This window comes from Salmo salar, chromosome ssa29, assembly GCF_905237065.1.
Source record: "Salmo salar chromosome ssa29, Ssal_v3.1, whole genome shotgun sequence".
NCBI classification, from domain to species: domain Eukaryota; kingdom Metazoa; phylum Chordata; class Actinopteri; order Salmoniformes; family Salmonidae; genus Salmo; species Salmo salar.
This window is the reverse complement of record NC_059470.1, coordinates 12,192,073-12,212,318: the sequence shown is the minus strand read 5'-3', so window position 1 is coordinate 12,212,318 and position 20,246 is coordinate 12,192,073. Positions and strand designations below refer to the sequence as shown.

The 20,246-nt window shown below is 41.1% G+C and overlaps 3 protein-coding genes across 6 annotated transcripts; all 3 read left to right on the top strand.

Annotated features, from left to right (window-relative positions):
- The first annotated feature begins 344 nt into the window (after positions 1 to 344).
- On the top strand, positions 345 to 5,584 carry LOC106598878 (tripartite motif-containing protein 16). The gene is made up of 6 exons (XM_045710896.1): positions 345 to 1,014; positions 1,384 to 1,479; positions 3,704 to 3,937; positions 4,106 to 4,262; positions 4,356 to 4,415; positions 4,613 to 5,584. Exons 1-6 carry the CDS (start codon positions 421 to 423, stop codon positions 5,137 to 5,139), a joined length of 1,668 nt encoding a protein of 555 aa, XP_045566852.1. The 5' UTR covers positions 345 to 420; the 3' UTR covers positions 5,140 to 5,584.
- Positions 5,585 to 5,869: 285 nt separating this feature from the next.
- LOC106597928 (tripartite motif-containing protein 16) lies at positions 5,870 to 9,770 on the top strand. The gene is made up of 6 exons (XM_045710895.1): positions 5,870 to 6,513; positions 6,871 to 6,966; positions 7,828 to 8,061; positions 8,264 to 8,420; positions 8,568 to 8,627; positions 8,825 to 9,770. Exons 1-6 carry the CDS (start codon positions 5,920 to 5,922, stop codon positions 9,352 to 9,354), a joined length of 1,671 nt encoding a protein of 556 aa, XP_045566851.1. The 5' UTR covers positions 5,870 to 5,919; the 3' UTR covers positions 9,355 to 9,770.
- Positions 9,771 to 10,888: 1,118 nt separating this feature from the next.
- On the top strand, positions 10,889 to 19,104 carry LOC106597452 (tripartite motif-containing protein 16). 4 transcript variants are annotated; one of them, XM_045710899.1, is made up of 6 exons: positions 10,889 to 11,558; positions 13,470 to 13,565; positions 17,376 to 17,609; positions 17,812 to 17,968; positions 18,116 to 18,175; positions 18,373 to 19,104. In XM_045710899.1, exons 1-6 carry the CDS (start codon positions 10,965 to 10,967, stop codon positions 18,900 to 18,902), a joined length of 1,671 nt encoding a protein of 556 aa, XP_045566855.1. In that variant the 5' UTR covers positions 10,889 to 10,964; the 3' UTR covers positions 18,903 to 19,104. The 4 variants fall into 4 exon arrangements, with proteins under 4 accessions (XP_045566855.1, XP_045566857.1, XP_045566856.1 ...); XM_045710901.1 differs by lacking the exon at positions 17,376 to 17,609 and adding an exon at positions 15,805 to 16,038; XM_045710900.1 differs by lacking the exons at positions 17,376 to 17,609; positions 17,812 to 17,968 and adding exons at positions 15,805 to 16,038; positions 16,208 to 16,364.
- The last annotated feature ends 1,142 nt before the right edge of the window (positions 19,105 to 20,246 follow it).

Genomic DNA, 20,246 nt, shown 5'->3' with positions numbered 1-20,246 from the left:
GGAAAAAAAACTTAACTACATCTCATTGACTGAGCCGAGCATTTAATCATATTTCTCTCTCAATAAACTTCTCCCCTTTACTACTACAGATGTATCACACCAAGGGTTATTTGCATGTGGACATTGAATTTATCTTTCAAATTGCTCAAAATAGCAGTTAAAATGCACTTTCTACAATCTGCAGTATTTTTGAAAAGGTATAGGAACATGCTGCAGAAGTATATGTCACAAAGCAGCTTAGACCTGTAAACCAGCCTAGGCAAATGGATATTCATTTTTGCATCGGACTACATCCCTCTAACTAACCCCACCTTCTGGCAGAACCAGGAAGTCCCTCCCAAAAACTCTCTTCTGGGAAAACGAAACTTATCTGAGTCGCGGTGTCGTTTGTCTGTGTGAAAGTGAACAACAACCGTCCAAATGGCTCTGCAGGCAGTTCTGCTGGACCAGGACCAGTTCTGTTGTTCTGTCTGTTTGGATCTACTGAAGGAGCCAGTCACTATTCCCTGTGGACACAGTTACTGTAGGAGCTGTATTGAGGGCTGCTGGGATCAGGATGATCTGAAGGGGGTCTACAGCTGTCCTCAGTGCAGACAGACCTTCACTCCAAGGCCTGCTCTGATAAAAAACACCATATTGGCTGAAGTGGTGGAGAAACTGAAGAAGACAGGACTTCAGGCTGCTCCCCCTGATCTGTGCTATGCTGGACCTGGAGATGTGGCATGTGATTTCTGCACTGGGACCAGAAAGCAGAAAGCCCTCATGTCCTGTCTGGTGTGTCTGGTGTCTTCCTGCAAGACTCACCTCCAGCCTCACTATAGTGTCCCTGGACTAAAGAAGCACAAGCTGGTCAAAGCCTCCACACAGCTACAGGAGAACATCTGCTCCCGTCATGACGAACTGCTGAAGATTTACTGTCGTACCGATCAGAATTGTATCTGTTATCTGTGTATGGTGGATGATCATAAAGGCCATGATACAGTGTCAGCTGCAGCGGAGAGGACCGAGAAACAGGTTAGACCAGAATAACTTGTTGGTGACTCTGATAAACAAATAAGGAAATATACAGTAGGAGAGCTGTTTGAATATGAGATAAACATATATAATTAGTTATATGAAAAAACATTGTCTAAATGTATCACCATTAGCTGTAGTCATACACCCTCATTTTCTTTTGAGTCCAAAGTTCTGTTTAAACTATATGATATGAGTACTGTAAAGAAACATAATAATTCAACTAACAACATAGATATATAATTTTGCAGTGAGGACTTGTATTACAATTTAAATCCTACTCTCTATGGGCCCTATATCATAATACTATACTATTGCACTACAGGACAAATAAATCTTGATAGCTCAATGAACAGTGTTTCTCCATAGAGTCAGCTGGGGATGAGTCAGCAGAAGCTCCAGCAGAGAATCCAGGAGAGAGAGAAGGAGCTGAAGGAGCTCCAACAGAATGTGGAGTCTCTCAAGGTAAGTTTTATTGACCAGGGCCCTGTTTTTCCAAAAATTCAATCTGGATCATCATTTTTTTTTTGAAATTCATGATCAGATCTCTCTACCTGTTTTTGGGCCAGTTTACTGGACTGGTTATGGTACTACTTCTACACTGTCATAGGGAAACAGAGATGAGTAAACTACATGCATAAAGGTACCTAGATTAAAGAGAGACATTTAACAATTGACCACAAAACTATGCTGGGGGCAATTTAACATAATGAACCTTCGTTTTTCAGATGTTATAACGTTTTTTTAAACCTCCTCCCCTTCGTTACCTTGACATGTATTCATTGTAGTGCCTTTCAGCTTTCTAAATCCACCCTGAATCCATCGTTTCCAGCGGGATTAAGATCATCCTGATTATCGGCATCAAAACCATCCTAATCACTATTTTTGAGATTTGAAAAATGCAATAACTACTTTTAATCCTGATTAAAGGTCAGATTGGATTACCAAATTCGAATCCCTATCCGGAAGATCAGAATAAAAAATGTAAATGTTGAAAAACCCAATTCTAACATTTAATCCTATCAGATTTCCGAAATCCAATCAGATAACTTTTGAAAAACTGGGCCCAGAGGACCGGAGATGCACCATTTCACTTCCCTCCTCCAGTCAGCCAGTCAGAGAGAGAGGACACTCTCCAATCAAACTGAGACACTGTGTGGAACAGGCTCTCTGGGCTCCCAGTCAGAGATGAAATACACTCTTAGAAAAAGGAACCATTAAGGGTTCTTCAACTTGTTTAAGTAGGACCGTTTCTAATTCTAGGTAGAACCCTCTGGAAAGGGTTCTACCCAGCACCCCCGAATGGGAAATACTACAGTTTACTATAGAATACTACAGTACTTACTATTTCATTATATAGAAACTGTAGTATACTGTAGAATACTATACTAAACACTGTAGTATCTGTCGATCATGTGTAGTACTTACTATAAAATGTTGCAATATACTGAAATACTATTGTGAGTACTTCAGTATTATCTACCCCCCAAAAACACTGTAGTAAATAATAATAAAATTGTATTTGTCACATTCGCCAGATACAACAGGTGCAGACTTCATATTGAAATTCTTATCTACGAACACTTTCCCAACAATGCAGAGTTAAAAAGTAAGAAAAATGTGCTAAAAAAAAAGGAAATAGTAACACAATAAAATAACAATAACGAGGCTACATACAAGGAATACCGATACCCAATCAATGTGCAGCGGTACGAGGTACTTGAGGTAACTGAGGTAACATACACTGAGTGCACAAAACATTAAGGACACCTGCTCTATCCATGATATAGACTGACCAGGTGAATCCAGGTGAAAGCTATGATCCCTCATTGATATCACTTGTTAAATCCACCTCAATCAGTGTAGATGAAGGGGAGGAGACAGGTTAAAGAAGGATTTTTAAGCCTTGAGACATGGATTGTGTGTGTGTGTGTGTGTGTGTGTGTGTGTGTGTGTGTGTGTGTGTGTGTGTGTGTGTGTGTGTGTGTGTGTGTGTGTGTGTGTGTGTTTGGTGTGTTTGAGTGTTTGTGTGTCATTCAGAAGGTGAATGGGAAAGACAAAAGATTGAAGTGCCTTTGAACGGGGTATGGTTATAGGTGCACTGGTTTGTGTCACGAACTGCAACGCTGCTGGGTGTTTCATGCTCAACCGTTTCCTGTGTGTATCAAGAATGGTCCACCACCCAAAGGACATCCAGCCATATTGACACAACTGTGGGAACCATAGGAGACAACAATGTTCCGAGGATGTTCTGAGGGCAAAGGGGGGGTGGGGGGGGGGTCAAGTGCAACTCAATATTACGGTGTTCTTAATGTTTTGTACAATCAGTGAATAGTATTTTGTTATATGGGCCTCTTTAAAGGTTTCTACCTAGAACCCTTTAACTTCTAGGTTTTACGTGTTGCTGGAGGGTTGGGTTGTGGGTAATTGTGAATCTCTGTTCTTTGCATTAGTTCACTTACGGTTGGTTGTACCTATGATTATGAATGTTGTTTTATTCTACTTGTATTGTTTCTGGGTTTATGTTTCTGGGTTTCGTTGGGGTGGCTAGGCCGATACCATCAGTGAGAAAGCTTATTCAGATGAAAAGGCTTCTAGGTAGAACCTTATTGCCCGGTAATAAAACGGCCTGGGGGGAAAATATCCTACTTAACATGGAGCCTTCTCTTCTCTCTTTGTGTCTGAACAGCGCTCTGCACAGGCAGCAGTGGAGGACATTGATAGGATCTTTACTGAGCTGATCCACTCCATTGAGAGAAGGTGCTCTGAGGTGAAGGAGTTGATCAGAGACCAGGAGAAGGCTCAAGTGGGTCAAGCTGATGGACTCCTGGAGCAACTGGAGCAGGAGATAGCTGGGCTGAGGAGGAGAAACGCTGATCTGGAGCAGCTCTCACACACAGAGGATCACATCCATTTCCTCCAGGTAACTAAACTGCTTTGATACCGGTGATACAGAAATTTACTTGTCGTGAAACTATACATTTTATCAATTGTACTTAATTCTGTATATCTGTAATTAAAATATTAGATGACAAAAAAAAAATTCTCAATTATTCTCTCTCTTTCTCTCTCGCTCTCTCTTTCTCTCCAGAGTTATCAGTCTCTCTCCAGTCCCAGTGTCTCTTCAGACTCACCCAGCATTGATAAACGTCCTCAGTTCCTTGGAGATGTGAACAAGGCTGTTTCTGACGCCAGAGAGAAACTAGAAGACTTTCTTAAAGGAGAATGGATCAAGATCTCCACCATAGGTGGGTTGAAAGTAATACTAACACAATACATAAGAACACCTACTTTAGACCATGTACAACACGGTATGTTGATAATATTTTGTATCTTTGTAGTGAGTTCAGTGAATGATGTACTGACTCCAGAGCCCAAGAACAGAGAACACTTCTTACAATGTGAGTTTCTTCATCAAGTAACTAACGGTCTCATTTTTCTGACACTACTCACAAACCTTGTGATATATCAATAGTAGATACTGCTCTCATTGATCTCTGCTCTGCTGTAATCAAAGACAGGGTAGATACAGTACAGTATGTGCCTTAACTTACTGTTCTAACTCTCCTCATTGGTCTCTGCTCTGCTCTTCTCCCAGATTCCTGTCAGCTCACACTGGACCCAAACACAGCACAGAAATCTCTCTCTCTGTCTGAGGGGAACAGAAAGGTGACAGTTGTTAATGCTGTTAGAGATCCAAATCCTGACCATCCAGACAGATTCACTGATTGGTGGCAGGTTCTTTGTAGAGAGGGTCTGTCTGGTCGCTGTTACTGGGAGGTGGAGGGTCATCATGGGACTGGTACAGCAGTCTCATATAAAGACATAAGTAGAATACGGATGGTTAATGATTCCAGATTTGGATACAATGACAAGTCTTGGGTGTTAGAGTGCTCTAGTAATGGTTTTCGTTTCAGACACAATAATATTGAGACTAAAGTGTCAGGCCCTCAGTCCTCCAGAGTAGGAGTGTACCTGGATCACAAGGCAGGTATTCTGTCCTTCTACAGCGTCTCTGACACAATGACCCTCCTCCACACAGTTGAAACCACGTTCACTAAACCCCTCTATCCTGGGATATGTGTTTGGTACAAAAACAATTCTGCTGTGCTGTGTACACTATAGAGTTCCCCATATTAGAATGATGGTTAATGCTCTTTTAGTCTGGTATGTACAATTATTTTGATTTAATCTTTAATTTAGTCTAGGTTTTAATCACATCCATATTGATGTATTCTCACTTTGATGAAGTCTAAACTTAAATACAACTGCTGTATTGATGTCTTGTTTAAAGAAAGTTTATTTGTTAATTTCAATAAGTTGTATTATTCACTCGTTTGAATTTGTAAGTTAACTGAGGAGGACCAACTACTGCAATTTATACAAACAACCAAACAACATAAACTTAGCTAGACCTGGCATTTGTCCTGTTCTGTTTCCAAACATAATGTGATGGTCAGGCTGTGGCCACTGCACAAATATACTGGAAAAAAACATAACTACATCTCATTGACTGGGCCGAGCATTTAGTCATATTTCTCTCTCAATAAACGTCTCCCCTTTACTACTACAGATGTATCATTTCAAGGGTTATTTGCATGTGGACATTGAATTAACCTTTCAAATTGCTCAAAATAGCAGTTAAAATTGCACTTTCTACAATCTGCAGTATTTTTGAAAAGGTATAGGAACATGCTGCAGAAGTATATGTCACAAAGCAGCTTAGACCTGTAAACCAGCCTAGGCAACAGGATATTCATTTTTGCATCGGACTACATTCCTCTAACTAACCCCACCTTCTGGCAGAACCAGGAAGTCCCTCCCAAAAACTCTCTTCTGGGAAAACGAAACTTATCTGAGTCGCGGTGTCGTTTGTCTGTGTGAAAGTGAACAACAACCGTCCAAATGGCTCAGCAGGCAGTTCTGCTGGACCAGGACCAGTTCTGCTGTTCTGTCTGTTTGGATCTACTGAAGGAGCCAGTAGCTATTCCCTGTGGACACAGTTACTGTAGGAGCTGTATTGAGGGCTGCTGGGATCAGGATGATCTGAAGGGGATCTACAGCTGTCCTCAGTGCAGACAGACCTTCACTGCAAGGCCTGCTCTGATAAAAAATAACATGTTGGCTGAAGTGGTGGAGAAACTGAAGAAGACAGGACTTCAGGCTGCTCCCCCTGATCTGTGCTATGCTGGACCTGGAGATGTGGCATGTGATTTCTGCACTGGGACCAGAAAGCAGAAAGCCCTCATGTCCTGTCTGGTGTGTCTGGTGTCTTCCTGCAAGACTCACCTCCAGCCTCACTATAGTGTCCCTGGACTAAAGAAGCACAAGCTGGTCAAAGCCTCCACACAGCTACAGGAGAACATCTGCTCCCGTCATGACGAACTGCTGAAGATTTACTGTCGTACCGATCAGAATTGTATCTGTTATCTGTGTATGGTGGATGATCATAAAGGCCATGATACAGTGTCAGCTGCAGCGGAAAGGACCGAGAAACAGGTTAGACCAGAATAACTTGTTGGTGACTCTGATAAACAAATAATGAATTATACAGTAGGAGAGCTGTTTGAATATGATAAACATATCTAATTAGTTACATGATCCTCTAAATGTATCACCATTTTGCTGTAGTCACACACCCTCATTTTCTTTAGAGTCCAAAATTCTGTTTAAACTATGATATGAGTACTGTAAAATACATAATATTTTAACTAAAATCATAGATATATAATTTTGCAAAGGGACTTCTATTAAAATGTAATTACTACCCTCTATGCGCACTATATCGTAATACTATACTATTGCACTACTGGACAAATACACCTTGATAGCTCAATGAACAGTGTTTCTCCATAGAGTCAGCTGGGGATGAGTCAGCAGAATCTCCAGCAGAGAATCCAGGAGAGAGAGAAGGAGCTGAAGGAGCTCCAACAGGCTGTGGAGTCTCTCAAGGTAAGTTTTATTGACCAGGGCCCTGTTTTTCAAAATGTTTAATCTGGATCAGGATATCTTTTTTGGTTAAATCCACTTCAGTCAGTGTAGATTAAGGGGAGGAGAAAGGTTAAAGAAGGATTCTTAAGCCTTGAGACTATTGAGACATGGATTGTGTGTATGTGCCATTCAGAGTGAATGGGCAAGACAAAAGATTTAAGTGCCTTAGAACGGAGTATGGTAGTAGGCGACAGGCGCACCGGTTTGTGTCACGAACTGCAATGCTGCTGGGTTTTTCATGCTCAACAGTTTCCTGTCTGTATCAAGAATGGTCCACCACCCAAAGGACATCCAGCCATATTGACACAACTGTGGGAACCATAGGACACAACATGGGCCATATCCCTGTGGAATGCTTTCAACACTTTGTAGAGTACATGCCCCGACGAATTGAGGCTGTTCTGAGGGAAAAAGGGGTTGCAAAAGCAAAATAATATTAGGAAGGTGTTCTTAATATTTTGTGAAGTCAGTGGATAGTATTTTTTATGTGGGCCTCTATGAAGGGTTCTACCTAGAACCCTTATCTTATAGGTTTTACATTTTGTTGGAGGGTTGTGGGTAATTGTTCATCTCTCTTTGCATTAGTTCACTTACGGTTGTACCTATGATTTTGATTGTTGTTTTATTCTACTTGTATTGTTTCTGGGTTTATGTTTCTGGGTTTCGTTGGGGCGGCTAGACTGATACCATCAGTGAGAAAGCTTATTCAGATGAAAAGGCTTCTAGGTAGAACCTTAATCCTCAATGAAAATAAAAACGTTTTCGGTAGAAATTAATTCTACTTAACATGAAGCCTTCTCTTCTCTCTTTGTGTCTGAACAGCACTCTGCACAGGCAGCAGTGGAGGACAGTGATAGGATCTTTAATGAGCTGATCCGCTCCATTGAGAGAAGGTGCTCTGAGGTGAAGGAGTTGATCAGAGACCAGGAGAAGGCTCAAGTGAGTCAAGCTGATGGACTCCTGGAGCAACTGGAGCAGGAGATAGCTGAGCTGAGGAGGAGAAACGCTGAGCTGGAGCAGCTCTCACACATAGAGGATCACATCCATTTCCTCCAGGTAACTAAACTGTCTTGTTACAGGTGATACAGAAATGTACTTGTTGTGAAACTATACATTTTGTCAATTATACTTTATTCTCCATATCAGTGTTCATGTTACCTGACATTAATACAAAATATTTGATCACAAAAAACATTGTCAATTATCTACTCTCGCTCTGTCTGTCTCTCACACTCTCTTTATCTCTGTCTCTCCCCAGAGTTATCAGTCTCTCTCCAGTCCCAGTGTCTCTTCAGACTTACCCAGCATCGTTATCCATCCTCAGTACTTTGGAGATGTGAATAAGGTTGTTTCTGATGTCAGAGAGAAACTAGAAGACGTTCTTAAAGGAGAATGGACCAAGATCTCCACCACAGGTGAGTTGAATATAATACTAACACAATACATAGTGTAAGAACACCTAGTTTAGACCAATCAGAGGTCCTATAGTCATCACTTTATACATGTGCAATATGGTATGCTGATAATATTCTCTCTCTCTGTGAATGTCTGTGTGTCTGTAGTGAATACAGTGGATGTTTTACTGCCTCCAGAGCCCAAGACTAGAGAACAGTTCTTACAATGTGAGTTTCTTCATCAAGTAACTAACAGTCTCTTTTTTCTGACACTACTCACAAACCTTGTGATATTTCAATTGTAGATACTGCTCACATTGATCTCTTCTCTGCTGTAATCAAAGACAGGGTAGATACAGTATAGTATGTGCCTTAATTTACTGTTCTAACTCTCCTCATTGGTCTCTGCTCTGCTCTTCTCCCAGATTCCTGTCAGCTCACACTGGACCCAAACACAGCACAGAAATCCCTCTCTCTGTCTGAGGGGAACAGAAAGGTGACCGTTGTTAATGCTGTTAACCATCCAAATCCTGACCATCCAGACAGATTCACTGATTGGTGGCAGGTTCTTTGTAGAGAGGGTCTGTCTGGTCGCTGTTACTGGGAGGTGGAGGGTTATCATGGGACTGTTTTTATAGCAGTCTCGTATAAAGACATAAGTAGAATAGGGTGTGGTAATGATTCCAGATTTGGATACAATGACAAGTCTTGGGGTTTAGAATGCTCTAGTAATGGTTATAGTTTCAGACACAATAATGTTGAGACTAAAGTGTCAGGCCCTCAGTCCTCCAGAGTAGGAGTGTACCTGGATCACAAGGCAGGTATTCTGTCCTTCTACAGCGTCTCTGACACAATGACCCTCCTCCACACAGTTGAAACCACGTTCACTAAACCCCTCTATCCTGGGATATGTGTTTGGTACAAGAACAATTCTGCTGTGCTGTGTACACTATAGAGTTCCCCATATTAGAATGAAGGTTAATGCTCTTTTAGTCTGGTATGTACAATTATTTTGATTTAATCTTTAATTTAGTCTAGGTTTTAATCACATCCATATTGACGTATTCTCACTTTGATGAAGTCTAAACTTAAAAACAACTGCTGTATTGATGTCTTTTTTTTAAAGAAAGATTATTTGTTAATTTCAATAAGTTGTATTATTTACCTATTGATCCTTGAATGTGAATCTGTTTAGTTTTCTAAAATCTATTTAGACCTATGTACTGCATATACTCTGATGCTGCAGATTTAGTACGCAATCAACCGTCCAGCAGATGGTGATATACTGTAGCAAACAATACAAATATTAAGTGTTTCTTGATTTACCTCTTGCCACTCAGCAAACCACCAACAATAAACAATATGTCCATGTGTTCGTCTTTGAGTGTTTATGCTATTAACTAAATGAGTAACTAAAGAAGATTATATTTAGCTGTGTCTACAATGACACTCTTGGTGAATTTTTACTCCAGTTTATTTAATTCCTCAATCATTAAGTAAAATGTAAGCAAGCTAGATTACTTCACTTTGGATTCACTCTTTTGAATGTTTGAATTTGTAAGTTAACTGACGAGGACCAACTACTGCAATTTATACAAACAACCAAACAACAAACTTAGCTAGTTCTGGCATTTGTCCTGTTCTGTTTCCAAACATAATGTGATTGGTCAGGCTGTGGCCACTGCACAAAGTTCTCTCTCAATAAACTTCTCCCTGTTACTACGACACATTCATCAGATCATGGGTTATTAGCATGTGGACATAGAATTAACCTTTTAAATGGCTCAAAATAACAGATAATCCTGCACTTTTTACAATCTGTAGTATTGTTGAAGGTATGGGAACATGCTGCATTCATAGACAATTCTATTTGCCTCTCATTTTGAATAAAGACTCCAGTAAACTGATATTGAAATATTAATGGATTTCATTATTTCTCATCCTGCATTAATACCCTTTAGTTTATCTAGTGAACTCTAATGTAGACATCAGAAAAATAACACTTTTGGTCTAGGTACACAATGTACCTTTTAATGGTTCATTGTATATTGGCTACCCATAATATTCATACTCATAATAGTATACAATGCATTCTTCACACAGAGCCTAAGCAATCATTAACTTTACATTATGTTTCAATATCCAGTATACATTTATATCTGGATAATATGTAGTAAACAGGACTTCAGGCTTCGACCAGAAAGCCCTCATGTTTAGTCCTGGATCACAATGCATGTTACTGGTTCAACCCCTGAGAATAATTGTCACCTCTCTAAATATATGGCTCTGGAGGAAAGTGTGTTGAAATAGCAGTGGGCTTGATTCCAACACATGCTGCAGAAGTATATGTCACAAAGCAGCTTAGACCGGTAAACCAGCCTAGGCAACAGGATATTCATTTTTTGCATCGGACTACATTCCTTTATCTCCCTCCCTCTAACTAACCCCACCTCCTGGCAGAACCAGGAAGTCGCTCCCCCTCCCACAAACTCTCTTCTAGGAAAACAAAACTTATCTGAATCTCGGTGTCGTTTGTCTGTGTGAAAGTGAACAACAACCGTCCAAATGGCTCAGCAGGGAATTCTGCTGGACCAGGACCAGTTCTGTTGTTCTGTCTGTCTGGATCTACTGAAGGAGCCAGTCACTATTCCCTGTGGACACAGTTACTGTAGGAGCTGTATTGAGGACTGCTGGGATCAGGATGATCTGAAGGGGATCTACAGCTGTCCTCAGTGCAGACAGACCTTCACTCCAAGGCCTGATCTGATAAAAAATAACATGTTGGCTGAAGTGGTGGAGAAACTGAAGAAGACAGGACTTCAGGCTGCTCCCCCTGATCTGTGCTATGCTGGACCTGGAGATGTGGCATGTGATTTCTGCACTGGGACCAGAAAGCAGAAAGCCCTCATGTCCTGTCTGGTGTGTCTGGTGTCTTCCTGCAAGACTCACCTCCTTCCTCACTATAGTGTCCCTGCACTAAAGAAGCACAAGCTGGTCAAAGCCTCCACACAGCTACAGGAGAACATCTGCTCCCGTCATGACGAACTGCTGAAGATTTACTGTCGTACCGATCAGAATTGTATCTGTTATCTGTGTATGGTGGATGATCATAAAGGCCATGATACAGTGTCAGCTGCAGCGGAGAGGACCGAGAAACAGGTTAGACCAGAATAACTTGTTGGTGACTCTGATAAACAAATAATTGAATATACAGTAGGAGAGCTGTTTGAATATGAGATAAACATATATAATTAGTTACATGAAAAACATTGTCTAAATGTATCACCATTAGCTTTAGTCATACACCATCATTTTTTTTGGAGTCCAAAGTTCTGTTTAAACTACACTGCTCAACAAAAATTAAGGGAACACTTAAACAACACAATGTAACTCCAAGTCAATCACACTTCTGTGAAATCAAACTGTCCACTTAGGAAGCAACACTGATTCACAATACATTTCACATGCTGTTGTGCAAATGGAATAGACAACAGGTGGAAATTAGAGGCAATTAGCAAGACACCCCCAATAAAGGAGTGGTTCTGCAGGTGGTGACCACAGACCACTTCTCAGTTCCTATGCTTCCTGGCTGATGTTTTGGTCACTTTTGAATGCTGGCGGTGCTTTCACTCTAGTGGTAGCATGAGACGGAGTCTACAACCCACACAAGTGGCTCAGGTAGTGCAGCTCATCCAGCATGGCACATCAATGCGAGCTGTGGCAAGAAGGTTTGCTGTGTCTGTCAGCGTAGTGTCCAGAGCATGGAGGCGCTACCAGGAGACAGGCCAGTACATCAGGAGACGTGGAGGAGGCCGTAGGAGGGCAACAACCCAGCAGCAGGACCGCTACCTCTGCCTTTGTGCAAGGAGGAGCAGGAGGAGCACTGCCAGAGCCCTGCAAAATGACCTCCAGTCGGCCACAAATGTGCATGTGTCTGCTCAAACGGTCAGAAACAGACTTCATGAGGGTGGTATGAGGGCCCGACGGACGTCCACAGGTGGGGGTTGTGCTTACAGCCCAACACCGTGCAGGACGTTTGGCATTTGCCAGAGAACACCAAGATTGGCAAATTCGCCACTGGCGCCCTGTGCTCTTCACAGATGAAAGCAGGTTCACACTGGGCACATGTGACAGACGTGACAGAGTCTGGAGACCCCGTGGAGAATGTTCTGCTGCCTGCAACATCCTCCAGCATGACCTGTTTGGCGGTGGGTCAGTCATGGGGTGGCATTTCTTTGGGGGGCCGCACAGCCCTCCATGTGCTCGCCAGAGGTAGCCTGACTGCCATTAGGTACCGATGCTGGTGCTGGTGCGGTTGGCCCTGGGTTCCTCCTAATGCAAGACAATGCTAGATCTCATGTGGCTGGAGTGTGTCAGCAGTTCCTGCAAGAGGAAGGCATTGATGCTATGGACTGGCCCGCCCGTTCCCCAGACCTGAATCCAATTGAGCACATCTGGGACATCATGTCTCGCTCCATCCACCAACGCCACGTTGCACCACAGACTGTCCAGGAGTTGGCGGATGCTTTAGTCCAGGTCTGGGAGGAGATCCCTCAGGAGACCATCCGCCACCTCATCAGGAGCATGCCCAGGCGTTGTAGGGAGGTCATACAGGCACTTGGAGGCCACACACACTACTGAGCCTCATTTTGACTTGATTTAAGGACATTACATCAAAGTTGGATCAGCCTGTAGTGTGGTTTTCCACTTTAATTTTGAGTGTGACTCCAAATCCAGACCTCCATGGGTTGATAAATTGGATTTCCATTGATTATTTTTGTGTGATTTTGTTGTCAGCACATTCAACTATGTAAATAAAAAAGTATTTACTAAGATTATTTCATTCATTCAGATCTAGGATGTGTTATTTTAGTGTTCCCTTTATTTTTTTGAGCAGTGTATATGATATGAGTACTGTAAAGAAACCTAATAATTCAACTGACAACATAGATATATAATTTTGCAAAGGGACATCTATTACAGTATAATTCCTACTAAATCATAATACTATACTATTGCACTACTGGACAAATCAACCTTGATAGCTCAATGAACAGTGTTTCTCCATAGAGTCAGCTGGGGATGAGTCAGCAGAAGCTCCAGCAGAGAATCCAGGAGAGAGAGAAGGAGCTGAAGGAGCTCCAACAGAATGTGGAGTCTCTCAAGGTAAGTTTTATTGACCAGGGCCCTGTTTTTCCAAAAATTCAATCTGGATCATCATTTTTTTTGTTGCAATTTGTGATCAGATCTCTCTACCTGTTTTTGGGCCAGTTTACTGGACTGGTTATGGTACTACTTCTACACTGTCATAGGGAAACAGAGATGAGTAAACTACATGAATAAAGGTACCTAGATTAAAGAGAGACATTTAACAATTGACCACAAAACTATGCTGCGGTCAATTTAACATAATGAACCTTCGTTTTTCAGATGTTAGAACGTTTTTTTAAACCTCCTCCCCTTCGTTACCTTGACATGTATTCATTGTAGTGCCTTTCAGCTTTCTAAATCCACCCTGAATCCATCGTTTCCAGCGGGATTAAGATCATCCTGATTATCGGCATCAAAACCATCCTAATCACTATTTTTGAGATTTGAAAAATGCAATAACTACTTTTAATCCTGATTAAAGGTCAGATTGGATTACCAAATTCGAATCCCTATCCGGAAGATCAGAATAAAAAATGTAAATGTTGAAAAACCCAATTCTAACATTTAATCCTATCAGATTTCCGAAATCCAATCAGATAACTTTTGAAAAACTGGGCCCAGAGGACTGAAGATGCACCATTTCACTTCCCTCCTCCAGTCAGCCAGTCAGAGAGAGAGGACACTCTCCAATCAAACTGAGACACTGTGTGGAACAGGCTCTCTGGGCTCCCAGTCAGAGATGAAATACACTCTTAGAAAAAGGAACCATTAAGGGTTCTTCAACTTGTTTAAGTAGGACCGTTTCTAATTCTAGGTAGAACCCTCTGGAAAGGGTTCTACCCAGCACCCCCGAATGGGAAATACTACAGTTTACTATAGAATACTACAGTACTTACTATTTCATTATATAGAAACTGTAGTATACTGTAGAATACTATACTAAACACTGTAGTATCTGTCGATCATGTGTAGTACTTACTATAAAATGTTGCAATATACTGAAATACTATTGTGAGTACTTCAGTATTATCTACCCCCCAAAAACACTGTAGTAAATAATAATAAAATTGTATTTGTCACATTCGCCAGATACAACAGGTGCAGACTTCATATTGAAATTCTTATCTACGAACACTTTCCCAACAATGCAGAGTTAAAAAGTAAGAAAAATGTGCTAAAAAAAAAGGAAATAGTAACACAATAAAATAACAATAACGAGGCTACATACAAGGAATACCGATACCCAATCAATGTGCAGCGGTACGAGGTACTTGAGGTAACTGAGGTAACATACACTGAGTGCACAAAACATTAAGGACACCTGCTCTATCCATGATATAGACTGACCAGGTGAATCCAGGTGAAAGCTATGATCCCTCATTGATATCACTTGTTAAATCCACCTCAATCAGTGTAGATGAAGGGGAGGAGACAGGTTAAAGAAGGATTTTTAAGCCTTGAGACATGGATTGTGTGTGTGTGTGTGTGTGTGTGTGTGTGTGTGTGTGTGTGTGTGTGTGTGTGTGTGTGTGTGTGTGTGTGTGTGTGTGTGTGTGTGTGTGTGTGTGTGTGTGTGTGTATGAGTGTGTGTGTGTGTCATTCAGAAGGTGAATGGGAAAGACAAAAGATTGAAGTGCCTTTGAACGGGGTATGGTTGTAGGTGCATTGGTTTGTGTCACGAACTGCAACGCTGCTGGGTGTTTCATGCTCAACCGTTTCCTGTGTGTATCAAGAATGGTCCACCACCCAAAGGACATCCAGCCATATTGACACAACTGTGGGAACCATAGGAGACAACAATGTTCCGAGGATGTTCTGAGGGCAAAGGGGGGGGGGGGGGGGGGGTCAAGTGCAACTCAATATTACGGTGTTCTTAATGTTTTGTACAATCAGTGAATAGTATTTTGTTATATGGGCCTCTTTAAAGGTTTCTACCTAGAACCCTTTAACTTCTAGGTTTTACGTGTTGCTGGAGGGTTGGGTTGTGGGTAATTGTGAATCTCTGTTCTTTGCATTAGTTCACTTACAGTTGGTTGTACCTATGATTATGATTGTTGTTTTATTCTACTTGTATTGTTTCTGGGTTTATGTTTCTGGGTTTCGTTGGGGTGGCTAGACTGATACCATCAGTGAGAAAGCTTATTCAGATGAAAAGGCTTCTAGGTAGAACCTTATTGCCCGGTAATAAAACGGCCTGGGGGAAAAATATCCTACTTAACATGGAGCCTTCTCTTCTCTCTTTGTGTCTGAACAGCACTCTGCACAGGCAGCAGTGGAGGACATTGATAGGATCTTTACTGAGCTGATCCACTCCATTGAGAGAAGGTGCTCTGAGGTGAAGGAGTTGATCAGAGACCAGGAGAAGGCTCAAGTGGGTCAAGCTGATGGACTCCTGGAGCAACTGGAGCAGGAGATAGCTGAGCTGAGGAGGAGAAACGCTGAGCTGGAGCAGCTCTCACACACAGAGGATCACATCCATTTCCTCCAGGTAACTAAACTGCTTTGATACCGGTGATACAGAAATTTACTTGTCGTGAAACTATACATTTTATCAATTGTACTTAATTCTGTATATCTGTCATTAAAATATTAGATGACAAAAAAAAAAAATCTCAATTATTCTCTCTCTTTCTCTCTCGCTCTCTCTTTCTCTCCAGAGTTATCAGTCTCTCTCCAGTCCCAGTGTCTCTTCAGACTCACCCAGCATTGATAAACGTCCTCAGTTCCTTGGAGATGTGAACAAGGCTGTTTCTGACGCCAGAGAGAAACTAGAAGACTTTCTTAAAGGAGAATGGATCAAGATCTCCACCATAGGTGGGTTGAAAGTAATACTAACACAATACATAAGAACACCTACTTTAGACCATGTACAACACGGTATGTTGATAATATTTTGTATCTTTGTAGTGAGTTCAGTGAATGATGTACTGACTCCAGAGCCCAAGAACAGAGAACACTTCTTACAATGTGAGTTTCTTCATCAAGTAACTAACGGTCTCATTTTTCTGACACTACTCACAAACCTTGTGATATATCAATAGTAGATACTGCTCTCATTGATCTCTGCTCTGCTGTAATCAAAGACAGGGTAGATACAGTACAGTATGTGCCTTAACTTACTGTTCTAACTCTCCTCATTGGTCTCTGCTCTGCTCTTCTCCCAGATTCCTGTCAGCTCACACTGGACCCAAACACAGCACAGAAATCTCTCTCTCTGTCTGAGGGGAACAGAAAGGTGACAGTTGTTAATGCTGTTAACGATCCAAATCCTGACCATCCAGACAGATTCACTGATTGGTGGCAGGTTCTTTGTAGAGAGGGTCTGTCTGGTCGCTGTTACTGGGAGGTGGAGGGTCATCATGGGACTGGTACAGCAGTCTCATATAAAGACATAAGTAGAATACGGATGGTTAATGATTCCAGATTTGGATACAATGACAAGTCTTGGGTGTTAGAGTGCTCTAGTAATGGTTTTCGTTTCAATTTTTATGTGGGCCTCTATGAAGGGTTCTACCTAGAACCCTTATCTTATAGGTTTTACATTTTGTTGGAGGGTTGTGGGTAATTGTTCATCTCTCTTTGCATTAGTTCACTTACGGTTGTACCTATGATTATGAATGTTGTTTTATTCTACTTGTATTGTTTCTGGGTTTATGTTTCTGGGTTTCGTTGGGGTGGCTAGGCTGATACCATCAGTGAGAAAGCTTATTCAGATGAGAAGACTTCTAGGTAGAACCTTAATCCTCAATGAAAATAAAAACGTTTTCGGTAGAAATTAATTCTACTTAACATGAAGCCTTCTCTTCTCTCTTTGTGTCTGAACAGCACTCTGCACAGGCAGCAGTGGAGGACAGTGATAGGATCTTTACTGAGCTGATCCACTCCATTGAGAGAAGGTGCTCTGAGGTGAAGGAGTTGATCAGAGACCAGGAGAAGGCTCAAGTGAGTCAAGCTGATGGACTCCTGGAGCAACTGGAGCAGGAGATAGCTGAGCTGAGGAGGAGAAACGCTGAGCTGGAGCAGCTCTCACACATAGAGGATCACATCCATTTCCTCCAGGTAACTAAACTGTCTTGTTACAGGTGATACAGAAATGTACTTGTTGTGAAACTATACATTTTGTCAATTATACTTTATTCTCCATATCAGTGTTCATGTTACCTGACATTAATACAAAATATTTGATCACAAAAAACATTGTCAATTATCTACTCTCGCTCTGTCTGTCTCTCACACTCTCTTTATCTCTGTCTCTCCCCAGAGTTATCAGTCTCTCTCCAGTCCCAGTGTCTCTTCAGACTTACCCAGCATCGTTATCCATCCTCAGTACTTTGGAGATGTGAATAAGGTTGTTTCTGATGTCAGAGAGAAACTAGAAGACGTTCTTAAAGGAGAATGGACCAAGATCTCCACCACAGGTGAGTTGAATATAATACTAACACAATACATAATGTAAGAACACCTAGTTTAGACCAATCAGAGGTCCTATAGTCATCACTTTATACATGTGCAATATGGTATGCTGATAATATTCTCTCTTTCTGGGAATGTCTGTGTGTTTGTAGTGAATTCAGTGGATGTTTTACTGCCTCCAGAGCCCAAGACTAGAGAACAGTTCTTACAATGTGAGTTTCTTCATCAAGTAACTAACAGTCTCTTTTTTCTGACACTCCTCACAAACCTTGTTATATAGCAATAGTAGATACTGCTCACATTGATCTCTGCTCTGCTGTAATCAAAGACAGGGTAGATACAGTACAGTATGTGCCTTAACTTACTGTTCTAACTCCCCTCATTGGTCTCTGCTTTGCTCTTCTCCCAGATTCCTGTCAGCTCACACTGGATTTAAACACAGCACAGAAATCCCTCTCTCTGTCTGAGGGAAACAGGAAGGTGACAGTTGTTAATGCTGTTAACAATCTACATCCTGACCATCCGGACAGATTCACTGGTTGGTGGCAGGTCCTTTGTAGAGAGGGTCTGTCTGGACGCTGTTACTGGGAGGTGGAGTTTCATCGTGGGACTGTTTTTATAGCAGTCTCATATAAAGACATAAGTAGAATAGGGTGTGTTAATGATTCCAGATTTGGATACAATGACAAGTCTTGGGGTTTAGAGTGCTCTAGTAATGGTTATAGTTTCAGACACAATAATGTTGAGACTAAAGTATCAGGCCCTCAGTCCTCCAGAGTAGGAGTGTACCTGGATCACAAGGCAGGTATTCTGTCCTTCTACAGCGTCTCTGACACAATGACCCTCCTTCACACAGTTGAAACCACGTTCACTAAACCCCTCTATCCTGGGATATGGGTTAATAACGTAAATAATTCTGCTGAGCTTTGTAAACTGTAGAGTTCCGATATTAGAATGACGGTTAATGCTCTTTTAGTCTGGTTATGTGGAATTAGTTTTGGAGTGATTGAATCTTTAATTTAGCCTAGGTTTTAATCACATTCATATTGGTGTATTCTCACTTTGATGAAGTCTAAACTAAAGAATTATTGCTGTATTGATTTCTTTTCTCAATAATAAAAAGATTGTTGGTTAATTTCAATAAGTTGTATTATTATTTACCTATTGATCCTTGAATTTGAATCTGTAAAATTTTCTCAAATCTATCCAGGCATGTATACTGTATATACTCTGATGCTGCAGATTTACTCCTCAATCAACCGTCCAGATCCCAGATCCCACAAGGATAAAGGCTATTTTAGGCTTAGGGCTTAGGTTTAGGGTTAGGTTTACAATTAGGGTGAGGGTTTAGGGTTTTTTGGTTGTGTGGGTGGGGGGGTTGTGTCTACACTCTTGGTCAATGTTTACTCAATTTTATTTGAGTCATCGATCAAAATGTAAGCAAACTAGATTCACTCTTTTGAATGTTTGAATATGAAAGTTAACAGAGGAGGAGAAACTACTGCAATTTATACAAACAACCAAACAACATAAACTGATCTAGACTTGGCATTTGTCCTGTTCTGTTTCCAAACATAATGTGATTGGTCAGGCTGTGGCCACTGCGCAAAGATGTTGGAATAAAACGTAATGTCATCTTACTACTACATCTCATTGACTGAGCCGAGCATTTAATCATATTTCTCTCTCAATAAACTTCTCCCCTTTACTACTACAGATGTATCACACCAAGGGTTATTTGCATGTGGACATACAATTAACCTTTTAAAACACTCAAAATAACAGCTAATCTTGCACTTTTTACATTATGTAGTATTTTGTTGAAGGTATGGGAACATGCTGCATTCATAGGCAGCTCTATCTGCCTCTCATTTTGAATAAAGACTCCAGTAAACTGATATTGAAATATTAATGGATTTCATTATTTCTCATCCTGCATTAATACCCTTTAGTTTATCTAGTGAACTCTTATGTAGACATCAGAAAAATAACACTTTTGGTCTACGAACACAATGTACCTTTTTATGGTTCATTGTATATTGGCTACCCATAATATTCATACTCATATTCATACTCAGAGAGAATACTATAGACATCAAGAAAGCCAGTCAGTTGATTATCGCTAAGTTTTTCCAACACTTATGATAAACAGGGAAAAATAGAAATTGGGATCAGCAGAAATTAGGATCAGCTTGATCTCCCCCTTCAAATAAAGGACACATCGTTGCTGCCTTTCAAGCAATGGCAACCTCCCCAGAGAGGAGATACAGGTTAAAAAGATTA

What these genes read in the sequence shown, in the direction of transcription:
- LOC106598878 (XM_045710896.1), top strand. Translation starts at nt 421, where the DNA reads ATGGCTCTGCAGGCAGTTCTGCTGGACCAGGACCAGTTCTGTTGTTCT. An exon ending in CGGAGAGGACCGAGAAACAG is followed by an intron (nt 1,015 to 1,383) that starts GTTAGACCAGAA and finishes GTTTCTCCATAG; the next exon opens with AGTCAGCTGGGGATGAGTCA. An exon ending in AGAATGTGGAGTCTCTCAAG is followed by an intron (nt 1,480 to 3,703) that starts GTAAGTTTTATT and finishes GTGTCTGAACAG; the next exon opens with CGCTCTGCACAGGCAGCAGT.
- LOC106597928 (XM_045710895.1), top strand. Translation starts at nt 5,920, where the DNA reads ATGGCTCAGCAGGCAGTTCTGCTGGACCAGGACCAGTTCTGCTGTTCT. An exon ending in CGGAAAGGACCGAGAAACAG is followed by an intron (nt 6,514 to 6,870) that starts GTTAGACCAGAA and finishes GTTTCTCCATAG; the next exon opens with AGTCAGCTGGGGATGAGTCA. An exon ending in AGGCTGTGGAGTCTCTCAAG is followed by an intron (nt 6,967 to 7,827) that starts GTAAGTTTTATT and finishes GTGTCTGAACAG; the next exon opens with CACTCTGCACAGGCAGCAGT.
- LOC106597452 (XM_045710899.1), top strand. Translation starts at nt 10,965, where the DNA reads ATGGCTCAGCAGGGAATTCTGCTGGACCAGGACCAGTTCTGTTGTTCT. An exon ending in ATCACATCCATTTCCTCCAG is followed by an intron (nt 17,610 to 17,811) that starts GTAACTAAACTG and finishes GTCTCTCCCCAG; the next exon opens with AGTTATCAGTCTCTCTCCAG. An exon ending in GACCAAGATCTCCACCACAG is followed by an intron (nt 17,969 to 18,115) that starts GTGAGTTGAATA and finishes GTGTGTTTGTAG; the next exon opens with TGAATTCAGTGGATGTTTTA.